This window comes from Bufo bufo, chromosome 7, assembly GCF_905171765.1.
Source record: "Bufo bufo chromosome 7, aBufBuf1.1, whole genome shotgun sequence".
Taxonomy (NCBI): Eukaryota; Metazoa; Chordata; class Amphibia; order Anura; family Bufonidae; genus Bufo; species Bufo bufo.
Window position 1 is genome coordinate 205512703 of NC_053395.1, and position 26779 is coordinate 205539481.

Genomic DNA, 26779 nt, shown 5'->3' on the forward strand with positions numbered 1-26779 from the left:
GCTGCTGACTCTGGAGGAATAAACTTCACATTTTGTTGAAAACCTTGGTGTGCTGCTGGCCTTCCTTTCGTCTGTATACTACTTTGGATCCCGGTGCTGATTCACACTGGCCTGACCTTGCACCCGCCATTGACAGAGTGCTGCATCCTCATTTTTTCATATTCTCTCTATATATATATTCGTATTTTTCGCCCCATAAGACGCACTTTTTCTCCCCCCAAAATGGGGGAGAAATGCCCCTGCGTCTTATGGGGCGAATGCTTGAAGGTTTACATTGCAAGCTGCGATGTAGGAGCGAGTGGGGACTCGGGGAGGAGCTGGGGGCCAGCAATAGCGGCGGGGCGGTGCAGTCAGTGTAGTATAGCCCCGCCGCTTCGGTATACTAATATAAGATGTCTTATTCAATTAATTGAATCATTAAACATGTCCCTCAACTCCTAATAGTACCTTACATCCTAACCCGTTCAGTACAATGCCGGCAGGCAGCAGCGTAACTCCCTGATGTCACGCGCCTGCGCCGCCTACTTTACGAATGAAGCAGGCGGCGCAGGCAAGTGGCGTCAGTGAGTGACGCGCCGGCCGCCCGGGTTCTACAGAAGCGGTTAGGATGTAAGGTACTATTAGGAGTGAGGGGGCATGTTTAATAACTATTAATTGAATAAGACATCTTATATTTGTATACTTGAGCGGCGGCCGTTGTGGGGGGGGGGGATCTGTGGATGGCACTGTTATGGGCTGGGGGGGGTCTGTGGATGGCACATATATAACAGTGCCATCCACAGATCCCCCCCCCAGCCCATAACAGTGCCAGTCATCCACAGATCCCCAGTAATAGTGCCATCCACAGACCATTAGTTCCAGACCCACCACACACACACACACACACCTTTTGGATAGATATAGATATATACATATATATATAATTTTTTTTTTTTATATATTACGGCAGAAATAGATAAAAATAAAAAAAAAATTAAAAAAAAAGGTGATGCACACTCTAGAGGGGTTTTTAAAAAGTTGCAAACTGCTTTGCACCCCCTTTTAAAGTTAGTAGAATCGATGTGCAGTCCCAAACTTATAGTTTTGAGTTTTAAATCCTATTTGGGAGGCACAAAAGCAGAAAAACGTACCTTTTATTATAGGCTGGTACTTTGTGCTGTATGGAGAGAAGTTGACACACTCCACAATTACAGTGATGACTTGAACAAGTCTTTCCAAAAGTGGTAAAGCCTTAAAAAAAAATAATAATGTTTTACTATGGAAACTGTCAAGAAACTCCGTAATTGTTAAAAAGAATACTACTACTTGATGTCTTTTTGTTCTAGGATATGCTGCTCAGTAGTCCTACTTTGGAGTACACTTTGTTAGGTTACTGCTCGGTTTTTCATTTCCCACCATTGAATATTATCGAGTGTTATAAGTGCTCAATCAATATGAATGTGATGCTTTACATGTTTCATCCTCTACCTTGTACTAATGTGCATGAATCTATTGTAGATGTGCATTGGCATTTCTATATTTAATATACAATTAAATAAAAAATAAACATGTTCAACATACCATTCGAGTATAAAGATAGTGTAACATAAAGGAGTTCTACTCACCAAGGTCTGATCTCCAAGTCCCACTAGAATACGGGAGCAGAGTTCTTCACAACAAACATTTTCATCCGTGGTTGTGACCAGCGCAGCGCAGCGGGAAAATACCTTATATAGCTCTGACCACGTCCGCATCAAAGTCTTCATAGTGGGCTGCCAAGAAGATCAATACAATCGGACTTGTCACGTGTCCAATAACCAGTTGGCAAGTAGTAATGAGAGAGACTTCTTACCTGAGGGATTTCTGCCACTGGAAAGATGTGATTAATGGGCAGCATCAAGGCATTGTGCAAAGCACTGAAATTGTGCTCCAGAGCATCTCCCTGGTTGACTTCATTTGTCTAAACAGGAAGAAAATTAAATAAAAATATAAAAAATACCACAGAAAGTAGAGGTTTTTTTGTACTAACAGTAAATTCTCTCTTCCATTGGGAGACACAGAAAAGACCATGGGTATAACTGCTGCCATTAGGAAGCAGACACTAAGCAAAAAGTGTGAGAGCACCTTCCACCAGCTATAACCTTCCTACAGGGACAAAGCTAAGCAGAAAAAGTAACTATGTAAGAAACCAAACAAACTGAGGCAAAATATAAATAAGTGTGAGCTGCATCACTTAATAATGGAAAAGATTTTTACAGTTAGTACAAAAAAAAAGCCACTTCTCTTATTTGTGTTTTTAGCAGACACACGCAAGACCATGGGATGTTCTAAAACAGTCCCAAGGATAGGCAAGAAAGAAGTAATGGAAGTGGTCAGTGAACTGCCGACCACAGAATCTTGTGCCCAAGTGATGCGTCTGCAAAGGTGTACACCCTATAAAACCACAAGGAGGTGTGCAAGAACGACCAGATCGCTGCCCTACACACTGGGCCCGGGAGGACCCTACTGCCCAAGCAGAATGGAGGTTCTCCGTTTTTGGTGCAGTGCGCATTTAAAGTGGTTTAACAAACCCACTGGGAAATTGTGGCTTTTAAACGTTGCCAGTGCCATTCTAGGGTCATCTGGAATCATGAAGAGATCCCAAACAAGGACGTCTGGGGTAGACAAATATGAATAGCCCAAACCAAGTCCAAAGTGAGTAGGGCACGCTCTTGGGCATGAAACGGAGAGAAACAAAAAAGGCAGAACAACCTTCGCTGATACTCGGCCATACTGTTAAATGCAGCACCTAAATTTGGTTAAAAAAAGAGTGGGCTTTTAGAGAGAAGATCCTCTCGAAGCGGAAGCCAGCATTGTTCCTTGGCGAGAAGGGAGATTAGAGGCGTGCCACACGGCATGCTGCCAATCTGCAAGAAGCACGGCGAGACCTTCGGCCTTGATCTTCCAGAGAAGGGAAAGACATGCAGAAACGTGAACTGACTCCACAGGATAACAAGTGCATCAACTGCCTGAGATTGAGCAACCAAAGGCCATGAGGTCCACATCTGGCTGACCCCACCTATCACAAAAACATTCCAGAGTGAAAAGCCCACTTGCTGGAATGTAAAGTTCTGCCCACTCAAAGATGCAAGCATCTTATAGTGCAGGAAATACGGTATTTACCTTACAGTCGGTGTCTGTCCACCCTAGCGCCAGCCGTGTCACCTGTCAGTACATTGGCCCTTGGAGGGGGAGGGGCCTTCTAAGCAGTTACTAACAGCTAAGATGACCCAACTGTTGGCAGATAAGTCTGTCTCGAACGGACACCAAGCTAAAACTGTCTTAGCTTAGTCCCTGTAGGAAGAGTATAGATGGTGGGAAGAGTTTAGTGTCTGCCTCCTAGTAGCAGCAGCTGTACATATGGTCTTGCCTGTGTCCCCTAATGTCACAGATGACTAAGTAAGAATTTTGGCTGCAAAAAAACAAAAACGCAACACCTCACCTGATTAATCCTCTCTGTCAATGGGTTAATTAATATACTCCACATACGCCACAACAGCTCTTTATTCTCAAGTAACTTAGCCCCTTGGTTCAGCTCCTGGAGCACCGACTCGCTAAATGCCAAAGGAGAAGTTGGACCCGAGAAGACGTAGCTCACAAGAGTTTCATAATTCATAAAAAATCTAGAAGACAAATAGGCAAAGACATAGATAAAATTACTGAGGTTTCACTTTGCGCGACCAAAATCGCTGTGTGGCCATACCCTAGAGGGGGTGTCTCAGATCAGAAGGCAGCCATGGGGCGATCAGCATGGTTTCCACAGCAGTGGCTACACAAGAATGGTTCAGGTCTGCCAGAAGACCTGCTAACAGAGGCTCTCCAATTTGGGTCAGAATGGGGAAGGTTGGGTATATAAAAAAGGAATAATGAGACAACTGCAATAAAAACATAAAAACCACAAATAAGCCAGCTGTCTCTTACCTTTCCTCTGAAACGCCATGTTCCAGAAGCCCAGGGTGGAAATGAAGCTGAATTAAAAACAACGCAGGAGTCCCCTAAAATAAAAAGGCAGGTGTAACAAAAGGCATAAGATATTTTTACAAATCAGACTATGAAAACTAACAAAGGCCACAGAAACTTCAACTCACAGGAGCAAATGCGCCCACTGTGCAATAAATGACCACTAAACCTAAAATAGCTTTGCGCCCCCTATTAAGTAAAAGGACAGATATTTTATAATTTGGCTTGCTTATTCTCCCTCATGTCCCAAGGCTTGCTAAAAAGTTGGACTTTAATAGGGAGCAGCTTTCAAAAAGGTGGCGTTAACGAGATGGTTCTCCTTCCCTGGGTGATACCTCTTTGCATACTATGTACATGTATAATATACCAAACTATCATGATTAAATAAATGTTAAGTGTGAAATAACTGAAGATTCTCCTAATTTCTTGTTTTCAAGCAGCCCAAAATTTAGGTAGAAAATTATTCCTTTAACCACCTCAGCCCCCAGTGCTTAAACACCCTGAAAGACCAGGCCACTTTTTACACTTCTGACCTACACTACTTTCACCGTTTATTGCTCGGTCATGCAACTTACCACCCAAATGAATTTTACCTCCTTTTCTTCTCACTAATAGAGCTTTCATTTGGTGGTATTTCATTGCTGCTGACATTTTTACTTTTTTTGTTATTAATCGAAATTTAACGATTTTTTTGCAAAAAAATGACATTTTTCACTTTCAGTTGTAAAATTTTGCAAAAAAAACGAGATCCATATATAAATTTTGCTCTAAATTTATTGTTCTACATGTCTTTGATAAAAAAAAAAAATGTTTGGGTAAAAAAAAAAAAATGGTTTGGGTAAAAGTTATAGCGTTTACAAACTATGGTACAAAAATGTGAATTTCCGCTTTTTGAAGCAGCTCTGACTTTCTGAGCACCTGTCATGTTTCCTGAGGTTCTACAATGCCCAGACAGTACAAACACCCCACAAGTGACCCCATTTCGGAAAGTAGACACCCTAAGGTATTCGCTGATGGGCATAGTGAGTTCATAGAACTTTTTATTTTTTGTCACAAGTTAGCGGAAAATGATGATTTTTTTTTTTTCTTACAAAGTCTCATATTCCACTAACTTGTTACAAAAAATAAAAAGTTCTATGAACTCACTATGCCCATCACGAAATACCTTGGGGTCTCTTCTTTCCAAAATGGGGTCACTTGTGGGGTGGGTAGTTATACTGCCCTGGCATTCTAGGGGCCCAAATGTGTGGTAAGGAGTTTGAAATCAAATTCTGTAAAAAATGACGAGTGAAATCCGAAAGGTGCTCTTTGGAATATGGGCCCCTTTGCCCACCTAGGCTGCAAAAAAGTGTCACACATCTGGAATCTCTGTATTCAGGAGAAGTTGAGGAATGTGTTTTGGGGTGTCTTTACATATACCCATGCTGGGTGAGATAAATATCTTGGTCAAATGCCAACTTTGTATAAAAAAATGGGAAGTTGTCTTTTGCCAAGATATTTATGTCACCCAGCATGGGTATATGTAAAATGACACCCCAAAACACATTCCCCAACTTCTCCTGAGTACGGAGATACCAGATGTGTGACACTTTTTTGCAGCCTAGGTGGGCAAAGGGGCCCATATTCCAAAGAGCACCTTTCGGATTTCACTGGTCATTTTTTACAGAATTTGATTTCAAACTCCTTACCACACATTTGGGCCCCTAGAATGCCAGGGCAGTATAACTACCCCACAAGTGACCCCATTTTGGAAAGAAGACACCCCAAGGTATTCGCTGATGGGCATAGTGAGTTCATGGAAGTTTTTATTTTTTGTCACAAGTTAGTGGAATATGAGACTTTGTAAGAAAAAAAAAAAAAATCATTTTCCACTAACTTGTGACAAAAAATAAAAAATTCTAGGAACTCGCCATGCCCCTCACGGAATACCTTGGGGTGTCTTCTTTCCAAAATGGGGTCACTTGTGGGGTAGTTATACTGCCCTGGCATTTTCCAGGGGCCCTAATGTGTGGTAAGTAGGTAAATGACCTGTGAAATCCGAAAGGTGCTCTTTGGAATGTGGGGCCCTTTGCCCACCTAGGCTGCAAAAAAGTGTCACATGTGGTATCTCCGTACTCGGGAGAAGTTGGGGAATGTGTTTTGGGGTGTCATTTTACATATACCCATGCTGGGTGAGATAAATATCTTGGTCAAATGCCAACTTTGTATAAAAAAAAAAAAATGGGAAAAGTTGTCTTTTGCCAAGATATTTCTCTCACCCAGCATGGGTATATGTAAAATGACACCCCAAAACACATTCCCCAACTTCTCCTGAGTACGGCGATACCACATGTGTGACACTTTTTTGCAGCCTAAATGCGCAAAGGGGCCCACATTCCTTTTATGAGGGCATTTTTAGACATTTATATTCCAGACTTCTTCTCACACTTTAGGGCCCCTAGAATGCCAGGGCAGTATAAATACCCCACATGTGACCCCATTTTGGAAAGAAGACACCCCAAGGTATTCAATGAGGAGCATGGAGAGTTCATAGAAATTTTTTTTTTTTGGCACAAGTTAGCGGAAATTGATTTTATTTATTTTTTTCTCACAAAGTCTCCCTTTCCGCTAACTTGGGACAAAAATTTCAATCTTTCATGGACTCAATATGCCCCTCACGGAATACCTGGGGGTGTCTTCTTTCCGAAATGGGGTCACATGTGGGGTATTTATACTGCCCTGGCATTCTAGGGGCCCTAAAGCGTGAGAAGAAGTCTGGAATATAAATGTCTAAAAAATTTTACGCATTTGGATTCCGTGAGGGGTATGGTGAGTTCATGTGAGATTTTATTTTTTGACACAAGTTAGTGGAATATGAGACTTTGTAAGAAAAAAAAATAAAAATTCCGCTAACTTGGGCCAAAAAAATGTCTGAATGGAGCCTTACAGAGGGGTGATCAATGACAGGGGGGTGATCAATGACAGGGGGGTGATCACCACAGTCATTGATCATGCCCCTGTAAGGCTCCATTCAGACGTCCGTGTGCGTTTTGCGGATCCGATCCATCTATCAGTGGATCCGTAAAAATCATGCGGACGTCTGAATGGAGCTTTACAGGGGGGTGATCAATGACAGGGGGGTGATCAGGGAGTCTATATGGGGTGATCAGGGGTGATCAAGGGTGAATAAGGGGTTAATAAGTGACAGGGGGGGGGGGGGGGGTGTAGTGTAGTGTAGTGTGGTGCAACATATTACTGAGCTACCTGTGTCCTCTGGTGGTCGATCCAAACAAAGGGGACCACCAGAGGACCAGGTAGCAGGTATATTAGACGCTGTTATCATAACAGCGTCTAATATACCTGTTAGGGGTTAAAAAAATCACATCAGCGTGCCAGCGAACGATCGCCGCTGGCAGGCTGGAGATCCACTTTCTTACCTTCCGTTCCTGTGAGCGCGCGCGCCTGCCTGTGTGCGCGCGTTCACAGGAAATCTCAGCCATCGCGAGAGGACGCGCCGGCGCGTCCAGGAGGAATGAATCAACCACCTCCAGGACGCGTCTGTGCGTACAGCGGTCCGGGGGTGGTTAAACAGCCAGGGGTGTTGTAACTATGTAGTGAGCTTGACACCACCATCCACACAGTCAATGGACTGCATTTCCCTTCTAGTGAAAAGGTTAAAGCCATTGCACATAAAATTTTCCAAAAGAGCTGTGAAGTCAACATGCCATCATCACCACTTCTAACTGGCTAAAACAGCAGCCTCTAAAGAAGACCTTTCATGGGTCCAGACATTATGCAATAACTAGCAGGTTATGTAGGGCATAGTGCAGGGTTGTAATATCGCTTACTAGTGTCTGTACGGCGTCCAGTTCGCCCCGCTGTGCCCCCTGTTCACTTTTCCCACCTGGTATGCTAAAGAATAGCATCGGTACAGGGAGGAGGAGACTGCACTGTCTCTCAATGGGCGTCTCCTTCTCCCTGGCTGTAGCGCAGTCCAATTGCAGCCAAGGAGAAGGAGAGGTTTTGTTTTTCTCCCTGGCTGTGACGCTCTCCGCTGCGATTGGACGGCGCTACAGCCCGGGAGAAGGAAACGCCCATTGAGAGACAGTGCAGTCTCCTCCTCCCTGTACCGATGCTATTCATTAGCATACCAGGCAGCAAAAAGTAAATGGGGGGCACAGCGGGCGAACGGGGCGCCGAACGGACACTAGTAAGCGATATTACATCCCTGCACTATGCCCCTACATAACCTGCTAGTTATTTCATAATGTCTGGACCCATGAAAGGTCCTCTTTAATCCAGCCTTAAAGGTCTATTACACACACGGACGCAAAAAGACAGCATTTTAAACATCTATCGACGCTGTGGGGTTTGGGCGTTCAATGTGAAAGTGTGAAACAAGATTTTGTCCAAGCTTAGAAAAACAGCGCCACACTGGTCTGTTATGTGGCATTTCAGTTCTGCCCATTATAGATCAATTAGAGAAGATAACACTTTAGTATTTAAAAGGGTAAACTGACCACTGACATTCATGGTGTATCAATCGCTAAAATCCCATCGATCGTGGGAGCTCGGGTTCCTTGACACCCGCTGCATCAGGTAAAAGCGAGCAGGACATGGATCTCTGCCCTCGAGTTTAGGAGTGTTTAACTTCCATTTGATGAATGGACAGAGCAGTGTACACACTCAGACTAATCTGCCCTACAATATGCCAAAAACATCAATGGCCAGATCAAAAACCAAGCTGTTATTTTAGAGTTAATGGTCCTTTACTTATAGGTGCAACAGGTTAAACCAAACAACGCTGAAGTGGCAAACACCTAATACTTTCTTACATTAAGAAGATCCATATTTGCCACCTGATAAGCTGCAGACGCCAGCACTTTCTGAGGTAGTCCCTTCACGGTGCACTCAAGCAGACACTGTTGAAGCAGGGAAAACAATTTCATATAATAAAATCTGAATACTGAAATAAATATAGGAGACCCATCACTTCTCTTCTGTGCTTACCAGGCACTTCTCCACTTGAAGAGCATTGGATACAATAATGTTTTTCAAAGCTTGCAGCAAAAACGTCAGCACTTCTGAGCCTTGCCTTTCCTTCTTGCTTCCTATCAGCGATTTCAATAAAAACGTAGAAACAAAGCACATTTTAATAGGGAAACAATTTTAGGATAAGGAGCAGCTGCAAGTCGGAAGAGAACCTTGTAATCATTAATGTTTAAAAGGGGTATTCCAATTTAGGAGATAACTATTAGATCGGTGGGGGTCCGACTGCAGGAACCCTGGTAACCCCCCTGCAATGAAGGGGGCGGCCAATCACACGTGGACGGCTCTATTCATTTCTATGGGAATTCCGGATATAGCCAAGTGCTGTACTCTGCAAACAACCGGAATACCCCTTCAAGATGTTTAGTGTAAACTTATAGATTAGTAAAACTATTACAAAACTTTTTATATACCTTTGTAACCATGGCATGCAGCACTCCAACTAACTAATGGGGCAGGACAATTTAGGGTACGTTCGTATCTGCAGCATATCTGGCATAATTGCCGGCTGTCAGCTGGACAAAACCGTTGCATGGAATGGCTTTTTGTCTGCCCGAAACCCAGCATTTATGCCGGAAAGTGGCCTGAGAGACCCCCATTATAGTCCATGGAGAAACCGGTGGTAAACTACAGAATCTGGCAGGCTGTTCTCTGCTGGAATAACCTGCCAGATCAGCTGCTGCATGTGCAAAACGTACCAACGAACAATGGCATTTCTCAATGTCAAACAACTCCCATACAAGTATATACGACTTTGTAATGTCTCCCAGCTCAGGCGCAGAAAGGCAATAGAACGTATCCAACACATGTGCAGATGCAGACAGCAGAATTACCTTATATCTGCAAACGTGCCTGGCACATCTACTTCCCGTTAAGCACCTGCGCAGAAATACTATTGGCTAGGAACAGTCTGTGGAACAAGTCATGAGACCGCTGCCATCTTGCAGCCCATGGATAGAGAAAATGCCAGGTAAGTATGTTTTCTCTGCCGATTCCAGCGGACACAATAAAGTCATGTCTGCTTGTATGGAGCATATATTACATTTTGAGAAATGCCATTTGTAAACTGGCCAACCCCTTTAATATCCTGACCATGTGCACTGATCTTGGGGGCAGTCATGGCAAGGAGGCACACATACTGACAGGCACTGATTAGGAGACCGATATACCTGGATTCTCTGTATGCTCTCCCAGATCACAACTCACATAATGGTAAACTGATGACGCAGAGAGCAAGTAAGGCTATTTTCATATTTGGTATCTTGATGCAAGCAGACATGTCTCTGTCATAACAGGCTACAGAAGTCATTCAATGGATCTGACACTGCTTCATGGTTTTCCCAGAGGACACGCCAAACAATCATTGTAAATAAAGTGTGAATGCACCTTAAAGGGGTATCCTGGTTATATTAAGATATCACCTGTCCTGTGAATAGGGGATAAGTATTATATCAGTGGGGGTTCTACGGTTGATGACCCCCATTGATAATGAGAACAGGAGCCATACCCCGTGGAGCCCCCGATTGGACACGAGTGCAGCCGTTCCATTCATTCCAAAGGGAACGCATTATTTTTTGGGGGGAGGTGGAGTGCTATAGGGTACAGGACAAAGTCCTTGTGATCAGCGATTGCCTCAGAAGTAGGGTCCCCATGGATCTAATAGTTATCAGCTATCCTATGGCAAGGTGATAACTTAATATAACCAGGATACCCCTTTAACTCTAACAAGCCAATCATTGTCTTCCACAGGAGGTTAAAAAAAAATATATATATATAAAAAAAAAAAATAATATGTAAAAGTACCCGTTTCCATTGATGCCTTTACAAATTCTATCATGTCCTTCCACACAGCATGAAGGACAGCTCCTGGGAGGGGAAGAAACACAATGAATAAATTACAAAGATACACACTGAAAAGATACAAGCCCCCCCAACCTTTTATCAAATAGTGACTCTGTTATCAGAGCGGAAGGAAAGAGTTAGGAGTTGTTCACCTGAAGCATCTTTTCCTATGGTAATGAATCCATCCTGTACAGCACCAAGCAGCGTGCTCACATGTTTACTGAAGAACGACGGGCTGTTGATCAGGCGATGCTGGAGGGGCTCTGCACAACAGTTTTAGTAAGATCCAGTTGAAGAGCATGGAATAATTACCATAACACATGCAAAGATCCACACACATACCTAGACTAAGCACAAGCTTGTGCCGAGCAGCAAACTGAACAACCTCTGGACCCAGGAGGAAATGGAGCATCATCTCAATGCCCAAGAGGTGAACTGATGGAAACGCAACAGTCGCCAGAAGGCTGGAATTCAAGTTTATTTTTGGGGTCGCTGGACTGCCAAAGGGGAAGCTTCCTAAAACCAAGAGAGAGTAGAGTCATCTATAAAACTATAGTAAATTGTATTTCAGTTATTACCTCATCAACTATGTAGAGACTTAAAGGGTTGCCCCAAGATCTATAGCCCTCTTAACCACGGGAAAGGTCATAGGAGTCTGACCGGTGGAGGTCCAACTGCCCTCTGGCAGCCACCACTAGATGCTTACTGAAGACATTATACAGTCTCCATAAGAAATCTGTAAGCCTTGTACAGTGCTGCCAATTTTGCAATATTTGTCATAGAACTTTGAACTCCTTTAATAAAATTTACTTTGTCATTTTTATTTTCCCAACATTGATTCAAAGTAAGAATTTGGTCTGGTCTTGGATATGGTGAGATGACAGATGATGCACATCATTGCAGTGCTTACCTTTCTGAAGGGGTGTTGAAGACGCCAGACTCTGGTTGCCTGAACGCAATGGTGTTGAAGGGCAGTCTACACTTAAAGCGCTCTGAATGAGAGGCAGGCAGACCTGAACAAAGATGGAAACATTACTTCTGGCTTAGCAAGTCATCTACCCCAATTTGAACCAAAATACAATTTCTTCAACTCCCATAAAAATTGCCTTAAAATCTAAACAAATAAAAAAATAAAAATAAAAAAACACCACAGAACAAGGAGTTAAAATATTGATTGAATGGTATTTTAAACAGTCAACAATATCAGATCAGCGGGGGTCTGACTCCTGACACCCAACCGACCAGCTGTTTGAAGGTGTTGAAAAGGCTGTAGTTACACAGCACTTCTTCTACATGGGGAGACCATGTGCAGGTGAACACTGAGGAGGACGCCGATCTTGCACTAGCACCGCAGCCCCTTCAAACAGCCGATAGACAGGGGTGCTGTACCTGGCTGTTCTGATCATGATAACCTATCCTGAGGATAGGTCATCAATATCTATAGCCCAAATATTACTACACAAGCCTCCTTATAGCCCAGGTTAGAAGACCAACAGAGGTTAGTTTACCTGTTCAAAGTGAGTAGGCAGCTGAGAGCCAAGACGCAGTAGAAGATACCACCAGACCTCGACTTTTGTGAGAGCCAAAAGCTCAGTTCTAACATTGATAGAACTTAATGGCTGCATAAGTAGTTTTATTCGCTTTGAACTGCAGAGTATATCTGAAAAAACAGAGAACATTTACATGAAGTCACAAAAACGAATACAACCAATCGTTATTGCCCATCTTATCCTGCGGGAGCTGTAGACTCATTGCCAGATTAACAAAATACCTGAACGCTCCAAGGTAAAGGCTGTCCCACCTAAATAATAAAACCCTATCAGGAAGTATAAGCATCATAGGAGGCCTCACAGGACCTCCTTTTCTATCAGCAAAGCCACTGAAGGACTTGGCACAACCAAGCATTCTATGGACATCCAGGCCCCCAGCTCCTCAGGAACATAATGATACATTAACTGGCCCAATTTCGATAGCGCCTGATCCGTCTCAGTACAACACTGAAATATGTTGTCACTATATATGCAACAGAAAAGTCATACTAAGTTTCTATCCACATTCTTAGCTGTGCCAGGCTAGGTTGGCTGCATTACTTCTTCGTAGGATTACTAAACAGATATTACTAAGATTACCAGGATTCAATGCAAAGTTGTCAATAAGACTTTTCCAAGCGATAAATGCAATTTTCTTCACAGCTGGGGTTGCACTGCGAAAGCCTAGTTCTTCCAACTGCAGCAAAGAGTTAATAAAGCTGCCGCTGCGATGCAGTGTCTGAAAGGAAAAACAAAAAACAAAATATATCACTGTAAACCGATGAGTCGCCCATCTAGACTGACCCAAATTGTTACCAGCCATTACCTTCCCCAAGAGCTTCACAAACAAGGGCCACAGCTTCAGCACGTACGTCTCATTCTTACTTGTGAAGAGTTTGTGGAGCTCAGAAATAATTTTCTGCACAAAAAGAGAATCGACAGTGTTATTAGGGCAAAGAGACAAAGCCGTTCTGACCAAACGGCTGGGGAATGGTTCTGTGCAGCTTTATTCATCAGGAGCAGTGTGAATATAAACTTTTATTCTTCCAAGTTCTGCTCCTCAAGTGCACTTGAAGTGGGTTATCGTTGTGAAGTCTTACCCGACCTGAGCCGCTACATAGCCCCCGCTCTTTGGGACAACTGTTGTGGTCCCTTAGAGTACCACCAAAGATGTCAGAGTAGGGAAAGGGGGGGGCGGCTGTGAAGCTGCAAAGTGCCGACAGCGCTTTATGGAGCTCTGCTTCCAGTGCACTTGCAGGAGCAGAACCTAGCAGACAAAAAACAAAAACAGCACTACACTTTCCCAACAAAAGGTGAAAATAACGAGGGGGTGGTGGCCTGACGCGGCATGGTGCGAGATGCACATGCAAGCGCTCCTGCCGATATCCTGACAAACATCCACGGTATCTGTACTTCGCACGCTGAAACAGCAACAGAGGGGTGAGACTTGCGGGGCAACAGAAAGAAGTCCTCTGGAGCAAAGAATAACACCCAGGAAGGCCAAATCAGCGCCCAGACCGGAGCGCGAGATACAGCCACAACATGGCACCGGTGAGGAAGAAGGGGAGGACCCACAAGAGAGGCCGAGTCGCGATAGAGCTGCGCAGCTCAGAGGAGGGAAGGGAGCTGCACAGAGACGAGATGATGGCGGATTAAAATAGTCAGATGAGGGGAGGAGGTCTTCGGAAGAAGAAATTAGAGATTATGGTGCCCGGGCACATACAACGCATGGTAAGCAAACAAGGGCTGCCAGGGAAGGCCATGTTTCTTCTGAGAAGGAACCGACTCTAAAAAGGAGGTTATGTCGGCAGTGGCACACTAACAACACTCAAATCCCTATCTTTGCAAGTGGGGAGCTTAAGAGAAGAAGATTTATTGCTTATAAGGAATGGTTGACATAAAATTGCAGAGAACCACTGAAGTGGAAAAAAGGGTGTCTGGCCTGGAAGATGAAATAGGTCCTCTCAAAATGGCAGCCAAGACGACCGCTCGTGATATTGCTGCTCTGTTCGCCAAAACAGACAATCTGGAGAATAGGTCGCGACGCAACAACATCAGAATTGTGGGCGTCCCCAAAAAAGCAGAAGGAGTAAACGCTACTGACTATATTGAGAAGTGGATATCGCAAAAGTTCCAAAACAAGGGCTTATCTCAACATGCTGTGGAACGGGTGCACAGGGTGCCCTCGAGACCGCTCCCCCCAGGGAGACCACCCCGTCCGATTCTTGCTAAAATACTTCATGACAAAGACAGACACTATATTGAGACAAACCCGTGATCATCCAGATTAATGGAGTACGGATTTCATTCTTTCTGGATTATTCCACCTAAGTCCACAAAAAAAAAAAAAAAAAAAAAGGGAGCGTTTTCTGGTTATCAAAAGGAGATTGCGGATTCTTCAAATTCCATACTCCATGATGTTCCCGGCAAAACTGAGGGTGGCGGCCATGGGGACCACGCATTTTTTTTGACGATCCGGAGGAGGCGCTGAAATGGCTAGATCTACACGAGAACCAACTGAAGACAAAAGGACGCTGGTACCTGGAGATAAGAAGATCCGGTGGAAGAGTCGCTTTACTATTTTGTTCAGCTTTTTCCTTGAGACTTGTATTAGATAATCTTGGCTCAATGTGCAGGGATTCCTTGGTTGATAATAGGCTATTTTAATAATGTGCCGGACGAGGGGGTGGATAGATGTAGAGCGCTCAGTATCGGTAGACAGCCAGGATCATCTCCTCTTTATAACATTATGACAGAGGTAGGTTTGTTAGATATTTGGAGATTACAGCACCCAGAGGAGCGCAGGTATTCATGTAGTTCGTCCACTTACTCCTCTCCATCGAGAATTGATTTGGTCTTAGCTAACATGTTTCCATTAATACATTCTGCGGAATACCTCCCTAGATCCCTTTCGGATCACTCCCCTTTGAAGGTAGAACTATCCTTGTCTATTGGTACTAGGTCGGGACCCAAGACGTGGAGGTGTAATGCTTTCTGACTGCAAGTTCTGGGCGATATGAAGGACGTTGAGGGTGCATTGAGGGAATTTGTTTTCTTTTAACGCAGATACGGCATCAACACATACTATTTGGGATGCTATAAAAGGCTTTTTAAAGAGGGATATTGATCCAATTTGTAGGCATAAATCCCATTCTAGGGAAGTGGATGTCGGCATGCCTGAAAAGGTAAAAGGAAGCTGAATCGACATTTGTTTCAGCTCCCTCATCGACCTCTAGTATACACTTTTGAAAGGTCATTTGCTTCAAGTGGCAGACAGAATTTTACATAAGACTCTTCTTCGCAGAAGGAGAAAGAGTAGGGCATTTACTTTCAGTCATTTCCAAGGCCCAGCAGGGGTCATCCTGCATCACTGAACTCTGAAGTACAGGGGAGATCTTGGAGAACTTTTATTCCTCTTTATATACATCTAAGACCTCCTGCTCAGAGGTGGAGATAGTGGAATTTCTGGACAGGATTGATCGGTACAAATTAGCGCTGGAGAATAGGGAAATGTTAGACGCCACAATAAGCTTGGAAGAATTAGATGCAGCATTAAATACCATGTCAAATGTGAGGCTCCAGGTACCGACGGTCTTCCGATCGAGGTATATAAAAAAGTTTTGCGGGAGGTTTTCCAGCACTCCCTAGAAGTGGGCTCTCTTCTGAAATCAATGCAGGAAGCACTCATTGTGGCGATACCTAAGCCAGGGAAGGATCCCAAATTTCCGGACTCCTATAGGCCTATTTCGTTGCTTGCAGAGGACGTCAAGATACTGGCCAAGGCCCTTGCGATGAGACTATCCAAAGTGATATTGTCCATAATACACTCAGATCAGACGGGGTTTATGACCCAAATATCCACTTCTATTAACATATGTAGGGTCTTCACCAGCCTACAGTTTGGGGCAGACAATGGGAGAGATAGGGCAATCTTATCACTTGACACCGCTAAGGCATTCGATAGTGTGGAATGGGGATTTTTGTGGTGTACGTTACATGCAATGGGCTTTGGTCAGTTTTATTAAGTGGGTGCAAACACTAAATTCAGATCCAAGAGCACACATTAGAGCCAATGGGGGGGGGGGGGGTGTCTCTTCATTCTTTAGGTTAGCTAGAGGGACCCGTCAGGGGTGTCCACTGTCCCCCTTATTGTTTGCAATAGCGATTGAACCACTTGCGGCAGCAATACATAGCTCTCCAGCGGTACAGGGCTTCCAATATGGATCGGTCCATAACAAAGGAGACCATGTCGCCGATTGCTAGAGTCGGTGAGCTGTCCGGTTTGACTATAAACTGGCATGTCAGCATTTATGTTTCTGGACGGTCAAATCTCCTCGACAACTGCTATAGAGGACAATATTCCCTGTGTTAAAACTATTAAATATTTGGAGATTAACATCTCGCCCCGCCTGGAGGACTTTGAGGAGCTGAATCTAACACCAACGCTTGCCGAGTTTAGACGCAAGTCCAGGACATGGTGTAAATCGTTCCAGTCCGTGGTGCGGAGAGTTAACCGCCTAGAAGTGACCATGATGCCTCAACTATTATATGTCCTACACAATGCCCCGGTTTGGATATCACTAGATAAGTTCCAGAAAATCAATTCCATTTTCTGGGAGTTGGTATGGAGGAGGAGAGGTCACCCTAGAATTAAACCGGAAACCTTACAACATGTGAAATCAGCGGGTGTGAAATCCCTGGACATATTACTTGGCGGCAAAATGTCAAAACTTTAGGGGTTGGATAGATCTGGGCACAATGGACATGACTGGCCAAATATTAAGTCATAAACTGGGTGGAAGGGAGCTCCTGTGGGTGCTAGAAGGGTCAGGAATACCGCTAGTGGATAAACGTAATACGCTTGTGCAGCTGACAAGGAAAGTATGGGAAAAATCTATACAATTCAGAGGAGTTATCGGAGTCAGAGTTTACTCCCTTATGGAACAACCACATGCTTCCTGAATTTCTCCCTTTAAACCTACAGGAGAATAGGACCTTTGATGATGTCACTACGTTCATCACATGGTCAGTTACATGATCCAGGTCATGTGACGGACCACGTGATGAGCGTATTGACATCAAAGGTTCTATTCCTCACAGAACAAGACAGAAGAGATGCCGACAGCGCGAACAAGTGGATTAAGGAGAGTTAATTTTTTTTTTTTAACCCCTCCAGCCCTATTGTACTAAGCATTCTGTATTCAGAATGCTATTATTTTCCCTTATAACCATGTTATAAGGGGAAATAATACAATCTACACTACAACTATCCCAAACCTGAACTTCTGTGAAGAAGTTCTGGTCTGGGTACCACAGTCAGTTTTTTATCACGCGCGTGCAAAACACATTGCACCCACGCGATAAAAACTGAACATCGGAACGCAATCGCAGTCAAAACTGACTGCAATTGCGTACCTACTCGCTCGGGTTTGCCGCAATGCACCGGGACGCATCCGGACACGCTCGTCTGCAAGGGGCCTTAAACAGTCGGTCAATGCTGAAGTGTGTGGGGGGAGGGGGGGCTTTAGAGCACAGTTATAATGGTAACGGTTTTCGTTATCTGAAGGAAATTGTTCTCTAATCATATGAACACAGTGTGTAGGACACATTCTGTACTTTATTCTATAATGGTATATATATTAAAAGCTATTAATAAAAATTATCGGATGGAAATAACGTTTTACAGGCTTTGGATTACTCACAGATGTCATGAGTTGTTCTGTAAGAGCTGCCACCTCCGGCTGTTTCTGAAGCAACAATGGTACTCCAATTTCTAGGCCTGTCGCTGCTCTTATCCGAACCTTTGGTGCAGAGTGAATGACTAATGGAAGGATTAACTTGGCCCATCTAACAGCCTCTGTCGTCATCTGTGCAGGGGCCTGTTCCAAAAGCCTGAAACACAACAATGACCGCGTTCAAGGTTTGCATAATATATAAGCAGATAGATGAAGCAGGCTGAGGAACGCTTTAAGAATCTTTTTTGTTTGAACTATAAATGAATCAGGACGCAGACAGGGTTAAAATAGGTTTTTGGGGATCTGAATATTGAGGACCTATCCTCCTTAATATCTGATAGGTTAGGGTGAAAACACAGTAACCTATCCGCTGTTGGAAGGGGCTGTGGGGCGCAGACAAATGCTGCTGCGGCCTCTTCCTAGACCAGTGACATCAAGTTCATCGGTCTCATGGACTTTGTGCAGCTAAGGCTACTTTCACACTTGCGGCAGAGGTTTCCAGCAGGCAGTTCCGTCGCCGGAACTGCCTTCTGGATCTGGCAATCCAGACGCATTTGTGAGACCGATCCGTCTGACAAATACATTGCAATACCGGATCCGTAACTGATCCAGTATTTATTTTTCCGGATCCGTTTTGCTGGAACACTTGGGGCCGGATCCAGCATTAATGCATTTTTGGCCGGAGAGAAAACTGCAGCATGCTGCAGTATTTTCTCCAGCCAAAAAACGTAAAAGGGACTGAACTGATGCATCCTGAACGGAATGTTCTCCATTCAGAATGCATGGGGATAAAACTGATCAGTTTTTTCCCCATATTGAGCCCCTAGGACGGAACTCAATAGCGGAAAAGAAAAGCGCTAGCGTGAAAGTACCCCAAGTCCCATTCAAGTAAATACATTATACAATGTAAGGCCGCTTGCACACAAACGTTTTTCTTTTTAAGTTTCCGTTCCGTTGTTTTTGTGTTCCGTTTGCGTAGCCATTCACTTCAATGGGTCCACAAAAACAACATAAGGTACTCTGTATGCATTCCGTATTTCCGTTCAAAGATAGAACATGTCCTATTATTGCCCGCAAATCACGTTCCATGGCTCCATTCAAGTCAATAGTTCCGCAAAAAAGACAGAATACATCCGTATGTCTTCCGTATCTGTTCCGTTTTTTGCGGATCTATTTACAATTTTATGCCCAGCCCAATTTTTTTTATGTACTTACTCTTTAAACATTATTGTATACTTCCGTTTCCAATCCACAAAAAATGGATCACAAACGGAACGGAAGCGGAAACAGTACTGAAACAAAAATTTTTTAATAAAAATAAAAAGGATTGGTTTGAATCAGACCGCAAAATACTGAAAAAGCCATTCGTCACATTGCATGGTATATGGTGTAAAATCATAAAAAAAAAAATTAAATACAAATTTGCTCCAAAAATTTACATCTTTCCTAGGCTACAAAACCAGTTTAACAATCTTCAAATTTTTCTCCCAATGAGACAACTTTTAAGAATTCCACAGTCCGGACCTACAAAATGAAAGTTGATGTTAAGAAAAAAACTAAAACATTCTTACCTTATAATGACATTCAGTGCTTCATATGCAATGACAAGTGACTGCACATCCTTAAGTACATTTTCTAATGTAGAAAGTATAGAGGGTACCTACAAAACAGAACCAGGAACAATTCATATTTAAATGGTCATTTTGAATAATCACGACTTTTTTTTCAAGAACGTAATAAAATAAATATAAAAAAAACAAAAAAAAAAAAAAAAAAAAAAAAAAAAAACACACAACACACACTTACCACTTTCCCAACTTCTTCAGGGGAGAAGTTTTGTTTTGAAATCACCCAAAGTGCTCTTGTGCATGAGTTTTTATCGGCTGATTTTACAGCAATACTGTTAAGGGTAGACAGCAATTCTTGCACCTCAGATGCTACAAGAAAAGATATGTATGACTATAGTTACACATGTTAAATACAGAAGAGCAGTCAGTACCAAGAGCCTGTATTTCCCTCTATTCTTACAGTTGTGAACTGACCAACCCATGTTACACTGATAGATGAGCGACTCCTTTATTCAAGCCCACTGTTTAGATGCAGTCTATAGACAAGAGTGGCTTTACGTACAGTTCACCGTCACTATAGGGCTCCGACGACTAGAGATGAGCGAATTTCACATTTTGAAATTAGTTTGCACTTCGTTTGGAGGTAAAAGCAGAAATACGTTATGCACTCAGTCATAGAATTGAGTTACGGTCCGTGGTAACGGAATCCATAATGCGATTCTGCTTTTACCACCAAACGAAGTGCAAACTAATTTCATAACATTAAATCTCTGACGAGCTTTCTGGCAGAACGGACTGCAGCGTTATACCTGTTACCAATATAGTGTGACCCCATTAAAAACAATGGGCTCTGTCAGGAACTGCAATAGCTTCATGGCTCCATCATAACAGAAAGCCATGATGTCTATCCTAGGTTTATTAGGGTCAGCTCAGCAAAGAAAATAAGTGGCCAAATCAGCAACCATTTGATCCACCCAGAGAGCCCCGAAGTTCTAAGGTGCAACAAAATGTACCTATAGCAATGTATACTGACAGTAATATATTGTATAGGTAAAGTGCAAGGACATACACACACACATTCTGTCCCGTTACCTGATATGCCAGATGCTATCGTACTGTTAAAAACACAAAATCCCAGTGTCTGAAGTGCGGCATTACTGAGATCAGAATGCTGGTGACTGATGTGTGTCTAAAAGATAAAGAAACACAGATTATTATAACTATGGGACTGCTGGTTATTGAATGGAGCTGAGGTCGAGCTTGCGTTCTGCTGTTCAATGTTCAAAGTACAGCGTTCAGGTATCTCTGGCAATGCGGTGCAAAATATATTGCCTGTGGATATTTTAATATAGGTCTTAAAAGTTTTATTCCTAGCGCAGCCCTCACTTGGATTGCCTATTTCTGGCAATGCAATAGTCTGTAATGAACAGCAGAACGCAAGCTCGACCTCAGCTCCATTCAAGTGGGGCACAGGGGACCCCTGTAGTGACAACTGGTGGAAGTTACAGTGGTGGGTGCCCCATCAATCAGACGTCACCTACCATGTCATTCTGGGATAAGCTCTATATATAAAAGCACCGGTATTAATATTCAAACTACCGCTGTCCCACTTTTTACCTTCGTTGTTTTGTCTGCCCCTTATTCCTGAGATCTTCTGGTGCATTATACGTAAATTGACAGCTATTTGCCGAGGGGACAGCTATGAATCTTTTCCTGGGGTGAAGTCATCTTCGCTCAGTATGAAGAGCAGAGGCTTCAGCAGCGCGATCTCCTAAGGCTGGATTCACACGTGCGTGGAACACGGTCCGTGTGATACCGGCCTGGATTTCTTCTGAGTGCAGGAGCGCACGGCATCATTGCTTGATATGACGCCGTGCGCTTCCTGCTGCCGCCGCTGTACAGTGATGTATATAGATCATACCAGTGTATCACTGTATAGCGGCGGCAGCAGGAAGCGCACGGCGTCATATCAACCAATGATGCCGTGCGCTCCTGCACTCAGAAGAAATCCAGGCCGGTATCACACGGACCGTGTTCCACGCACGTGTGAATGCAGCCTAAGACAATATGCTAAAGGAAACTGCACTGCCAGCACCGAGTCTTCCCACCAATATCATTTATCCACCATCATAAACCTACTGGTTGCCACTAGGAAAGCCAGGACTGCTCTGTGGGGTCTGACTGGCAAGACATTTTCTCACCAGATCCCTAGGTGCCTCCCAGTCCCAACATAGTGGTAGCAATGCTGTGCCAAAGGGGCACTGAAGGACACAAAAGAGATTGCACACAAACTGATGACCCGCTCACATTTCTTCAATGCCAGTCAAAAGTGTCACTACTCAGCAACTATACTTTGATGTTAGAGTTTTATTTGGCAACAGGCAAAATCAATAGTCGTACCTTAAAAACGTTGAAAAGACGTGAGAAGTTTTTTGCAACCAGAGCTGTGAACTCTTTGCCATCCTCTCCACTAAGGCGGCTAGATCAAGAGAATAAAGATAAATAAAAAAAATAGGTTTTTGATTCTCATGAAGGCGAACCAGACACAGCAGATGCTTTATCAGCTCTGAAGCAGTACAGTGTTCTTAAGGGGTTGTCTCACTACAGCAAATGGCAGAAAGTTAATACAAGGAACTTACTAATGTATTGTGATTGTCCATATTGCCTCCTTTGCTGGCTGGATTCATTTTTCCATCACAATATACACTGCTGATATCCAGGGGTTATGACCACTCTGCAATCCAGCAGCGGTGGCCGCGCTTGCACAGTATAATAAACAAAACGCCAGCCTATGAACACTCCTGCCGTCAGAGAGGCAGGAGCCTTGTCCTATAGTGTGCAAGCGCGTCCACCACTGCTGGATTGCAGGGTAGTCATAACCCCTGGATACAAGCAGTGTATAACGTGATGGAAAAATGAATCAAACCCGTATAGGAGACAATATGGGCAATCACAGTACATTGGCACTAGTGATTCAGCTGACAAGTTTACATTCAATTCAGTAACTGGTCACTCACTTGGCAGTGGAGAGGTAGGCATCAGTCTTTTCTGTGTGTGAGGTAGAGGAGTCCTCTAAAGTCTCCAGTAAAGGCACCAATTGTGAATCATCTAAAACAGCAGCCATTTTTTTTTAAATCTTTGGGGGGTGAAAAAAATAAAATAAATAAAAATATCTACAAACTTTAGTTTGAAAAAATAAAATAAAAAAAAAAACATCAGGCTTAGGCCTCATGCACACGACCGTTGTTCTGGTCTGCATCCGAGCCGCAGTTTTTGCGGCTCGGGTGCAGACCTATCCACTTCAATGAGGCCGCATGCTGTCCGCATCCATTGCTCCGTTCCCTGGCACCGAACAAACATGCCCTATTCTTGTCCGTACCTACTAGATTAATTCAGTCAATAAATGGAAATGTCAGGGACCACAACATCTGACCAAGAAGCAGACGTGCTCCACAGGTGCCCAGATGTCCATGTACTGGTACGGCCATACAGATATGTTGTCCATATTCTGCGGCCTTTGAGACAGAGCTGTAATCTTAGGGATCACGCGCAGGACCGCACGTTCGGTCCACATCCTATCCACATTTTTTGCCGCAAAAGGTAGAGACAGCACAGCGTCCACAAGAAAGATTGAACAACATGTTCTAGGCTTGTCCGTTTTTGAGGACAAGGATAGGACTTTTCTAGAGCAGTTTGGAAAAAAATAAAATAAAATAAAATAAAAGGTAGCGAGCACATGGCCGGGATCTGAGTGTTGTTGAGCCACGATTTGAAGACCGCAAAACACTCACGGCCGTGCGCAGGAGGCCTTAGGCTGGGTTCACACGGGCATTGCGGGAAAATGTGCGGGTGCGTTACGGGAACACCCGCGATTTTTCCGCGCGAGTGCAAAACATTTTATTGCGTTTTGCACTCGTGAGAAAAAACGCGCATGTTTGGTACCCAAACCCGAACTTCTTCACAGAAGTTCGGGTTTTGGGATCGGTGTTCTGTAGATTGTATTATTTTCCCTTATAACATGGTTATAAAGGGAAAATAATAGCATTCTGAATACAGACTGCATAGTAAAACAGCGCTGGAGGGGTTAAAAAATAAAATAAAAATTTAACTCCCCTTAGTCCACTTGATCACGCAGACCGGCATCTCCTTCTGTCTTCTTTGCTGAACAGGACCTGTGGTGACGTCACTCCGCTCATCACATGATCCATCACCATGGTAAAAGATCATGTGACGTACCATGTGATGACCGAAGTGACGTCACCAAAGGTCCTTTACCGGTAATTAATGCTCACCACAGGTCCTGTTCAGCAAAGGAGACAGAAGAGAAGCCGGGCTGCGCGATCAAGTGGACTAAGGGGAGTTAAATTATTTTTTATTTTTAACCCCTCCAGCGCTGTTTTACTATGCATTCTGTATTCAGAATGCTATTATTTTCCCTTATAACCATGTTATAAGGGAAACTAATAATGATCGGGTCCCCATCCCGATCGTCTACTAGCAACCGTGCGTGAAAATCGCACCGCATCTGCACTTGCTTGCGATTTTCACGCAACCCCATTCACTTCTATGGGGCCTGCGTTGCGTGAAAAACGCAGAATATAGAGCATGCTGCGATTTTCACGCAACGCACAAGTGATGCGTGAAAATCACCGCTCATCTGAACAGCCCCATAGAAATGAATGGGTCGGGATTCTGTGCGGGTGCAATACGTTCACCTACCGCATTGCACCCGCGCGGAAATCTCGCCCGTGTGAACACAGCCTTAAAGGACAGGATTTATGCACCACCCTCACAGTGAACACACGTTACCTGGAGAGCTCCTATGAGAAGGTTGTCCACCTAGAGGGCAGCTCCTCCAACAGTCGGCTAATTGGCAAGGCTTCGGCTGAGAGAACCCCTGGCAACAACAAGAGACGCAGCGTTAGTATCCACGTAGCACGTACAGACTTTGGCCTCCATTTCACCAGCTTTCTGTCTGTGCACGCTTTTTTGCAGGACAGCACGACAGACTACACAATAGAATTAAAGGGGTTCTCTGGCCTTTTATTATTGATGACCTCTCTTCAGAATAGCTCATCGATATCAGATCGGCAGGGGGTCCGACTCTTGGCACCCCGATCTTCTGTATGAGGAGACGGCGCGCGCAGTGCACAGGTGCCGTCTCTCTTCCTGTTCGCTGCTGTAGGTCTGCGGTCTTTGCCATAGACAGCAACGGCAAGCAGGACAGACACTGCGGGCACCATCTCCTCGGGCAGCTTCTCGGCAGAGGTGCCAGGTGTCAGGCTCCCGCCAATCTGATACTGATGACCTTTCCTGAGGTCATCAATAGTAAAAGCCCAGAAAACCCCTTTAAGAAACCCAGCAGAGGGACAGCCTGCCAGACTCCGACAGATCCGGCATAGCCGGGAACCGTCGAACACCCACTGATTACAATGATATTCGGACGGTTTCCGGCAAAACTACGACTTTCAGCTGAACAAAATCTTATCCGACCGACAGCCGGCATTTCTACTGAATCCCACTGAAGTCAATAGGGATCCCGCGGTCCGCGGTATTATCTGGCCATCCCAGATCCGATGAACTTCCCGATTTCTTAACGCTACTGTGAACGCAGCCTAATGTGTCCTGCAAAGAAAAAAGAAAACACGGACGGGGCGCAAACCAAACAGAGGTCAGAGGATAAACTCTTAAAGGGAACGGACCCGCCAACCCACCAAATGACAAAAAAAAAACCCCACTAACACTGACATTAGAAGGGAGGGACCCGTAAGGGAGCGCAGTGTCAGCGCTGAGGCCAGAAACACAGCACAGGAGAAGCGCGCCACATCGCGGAGGAGCTACGGTGTCCAGTTAAAGGGGATGTCCTGAGTCAGCTGTCACATGACAACCTGGGCAATAACCAGCCGGTCACCCCGTCTACGGCAGCCATAGATCCCAATACAGACATCCCCTTTAAGTAGTCACATGAAACCAATTAACTGCACTTCAATGGATTAAGCTGTCTGGGCATGCTGAGAGTTGTAGTCCTACACGCAAACCCTGGTCATTGGTGCTCCATAGGCATACCTCTTACCACCCCCACCGCAGCTGCTGCAGAACCTCTTTACCACACACAAACTAACAACCCGCAGCTGACATGAAGTCCTGCAGACACCTGAGTCGATGACACCAACTCCCCATAACTACAGCCCCGCGGGGGGATGGGGGGGTCCCCAATCCCCTCACCAGTCCTTACATCAACAAGACCGGGGAGGCAACACACTCTCCTGTCGGGGCCCACGAGCACCGCCGTCCTCAGCCGCTGCTGCCGTCCCCTCCTGATTTACCCGCGCTCTGCTGACGCCTCCCCCTTCAGCTCCCGCCGACTAAAATGGCGCCAGATTGGACAGAAAGCAGGAGGCGGGGTAGTGGAGCGACGAACTGGTCGATGGGCATTGACATAAACAGATAATCGATAGGTCGAGCGAATCGATGGGAAGACAGACAGGAGAGGAGAGCGTGCAGAGAATCTGCTGAATGGAGAGCCGAGCACATCGATACGCCGGTCAGAGCTGGACATATAGGAAGACATGGGCAGTGGATAGTGGAACGCAGAGCTGATCGATGGGACGTGTCGTTCTCTATTTGCAGCACTAACCCCAGTAGTCACGGGCAGATAAATAGATATTTCGGAGCCATTACACTTTATTCTCAGCTGAGCTTTTACTTTTTTTTTTTTTTTTTTTTTTATACCTCTGACAGTTCAGCCGTGATCCCAATATGTTGTGGATTTAAAGGGCATCTCCATAAGAGCTCATGCACATAAACCTACTTTTTGTCCTTGTCAGTTCTGTTTTGTTATTTTTTTGTGGCCCGTATGCAGAACCATTCACTTCAATGGGGCCCCCAAAAAACCCAGAAATGACACCGTGTGCATTCCGTGTCCGTATGTCCACAAGGCCGTTACACAAAAAATAGAACATGTCCTATTTAGGGTTGTCACCATACCAAAATTTTGATTCGATACTCGATACCATTCGATACCATGCAAAAAAAATAAAACACCAAAAAAGCTGTGTGCGATCCATATTTTGTGGAGCGTCTGTCCCATTCTAGAACA

At 44.4% G+C, this 26779-nt stretch overlaps 1 protein-coding gene across 2 annotated transcripts in view; it reads right to left on the reverse strand.

Moving 5' to 3' along the window:
• Nucleotides 1-26217, reverse strand: part of RIF1 (replication timing regulatory factor 1) — a 60982-nt gene extending 34765 nt beyond the window's left edge. The window contains exons 1-22 of one of the 2 annotated variants that reach the window (XM_040441363.1): nucleotides 25916-26217; nucleotides 24490-24577; nucleotides 22698-22816; nucleotides 22081-22159; nucleotides 20773-20869; nucleotides 19919-20049; nucleotides 19684-19772; nucleotides 18080-18269; nucleotides 13204-13296; nucleotides 12978-13116; nucleotides 12357-12508; nucleotides 11759-11861; nucleotides 11191-11364; nucleotides 11001-11111; nucleotides 10810-10872; nucleotides 8968-9068; nucleotides 8793-8879; nucleotides 3940-4013; nucleotides 3461-3641; nucleotides 1832-1939; nucleotides 1605-1751; nucleotides 1131-1230 (exon numbers count right to left, since the gene is read on the reverse strand). In XM_040441363.1, coding sequence (XP_040297297.1) covers nucleotides 1131-1230; nucleotides 1605-1751; nucleotides 1832-1939; nucleotides 3461-3641; nucleotides 3940-4013; nucleotides 8793-8879; nucleotides 8968-9068; nucleotides 10810-10872; nucleotides 11001-11111; nucleotides 11191-11364; nucleotides 11759-11861; nucleotides 12357-12508; nucleotides 12978-13116; nucleotides 13204-13296; nucleotides 18080-18269; nucleotides 19684-19772; nucleotides 19919-20049; nucleotides 20773-20869; nucleotides 22081-22159; nucleotides 22698-22804 — 2326 coding nt within the window. In that variant the 5' untranslated portion in view covers nucleotides 22805-22816; nucleotides 24490-24577; nucleotides 25916-26217. The remainder of the gene's footprint in view (nucleotides 1-1130; nucleotides 1231-1604; nucleotides 1752-1831; nucleotides 1940-3460; nucleotides 3642-3939; nucleotides 4014-8792; nucleotides 8880-8967; nucleotides 9069-10809; nucleotides 10873-11000; nucleotides 11112-11190; nucleotides 11365-11758; nucleotides 11862-12356; nucleotides 12509-12977; nucleotides 13117-13203; nucleotides 13297-18079; nucleotides 18270-19683; nucleotides 19773-19918; nucleotides 20050-20772; nucleotides 20870-22080; nucleotides 22160-22697; nucleotides 22817-24489; nucleotides 24578-25915) is intronic. The other variant, XM_040441364.1, reaches the window with a different exon arrangement.
• Nucleotides 26218-26779: the final 562 nt, after the last annotated feature.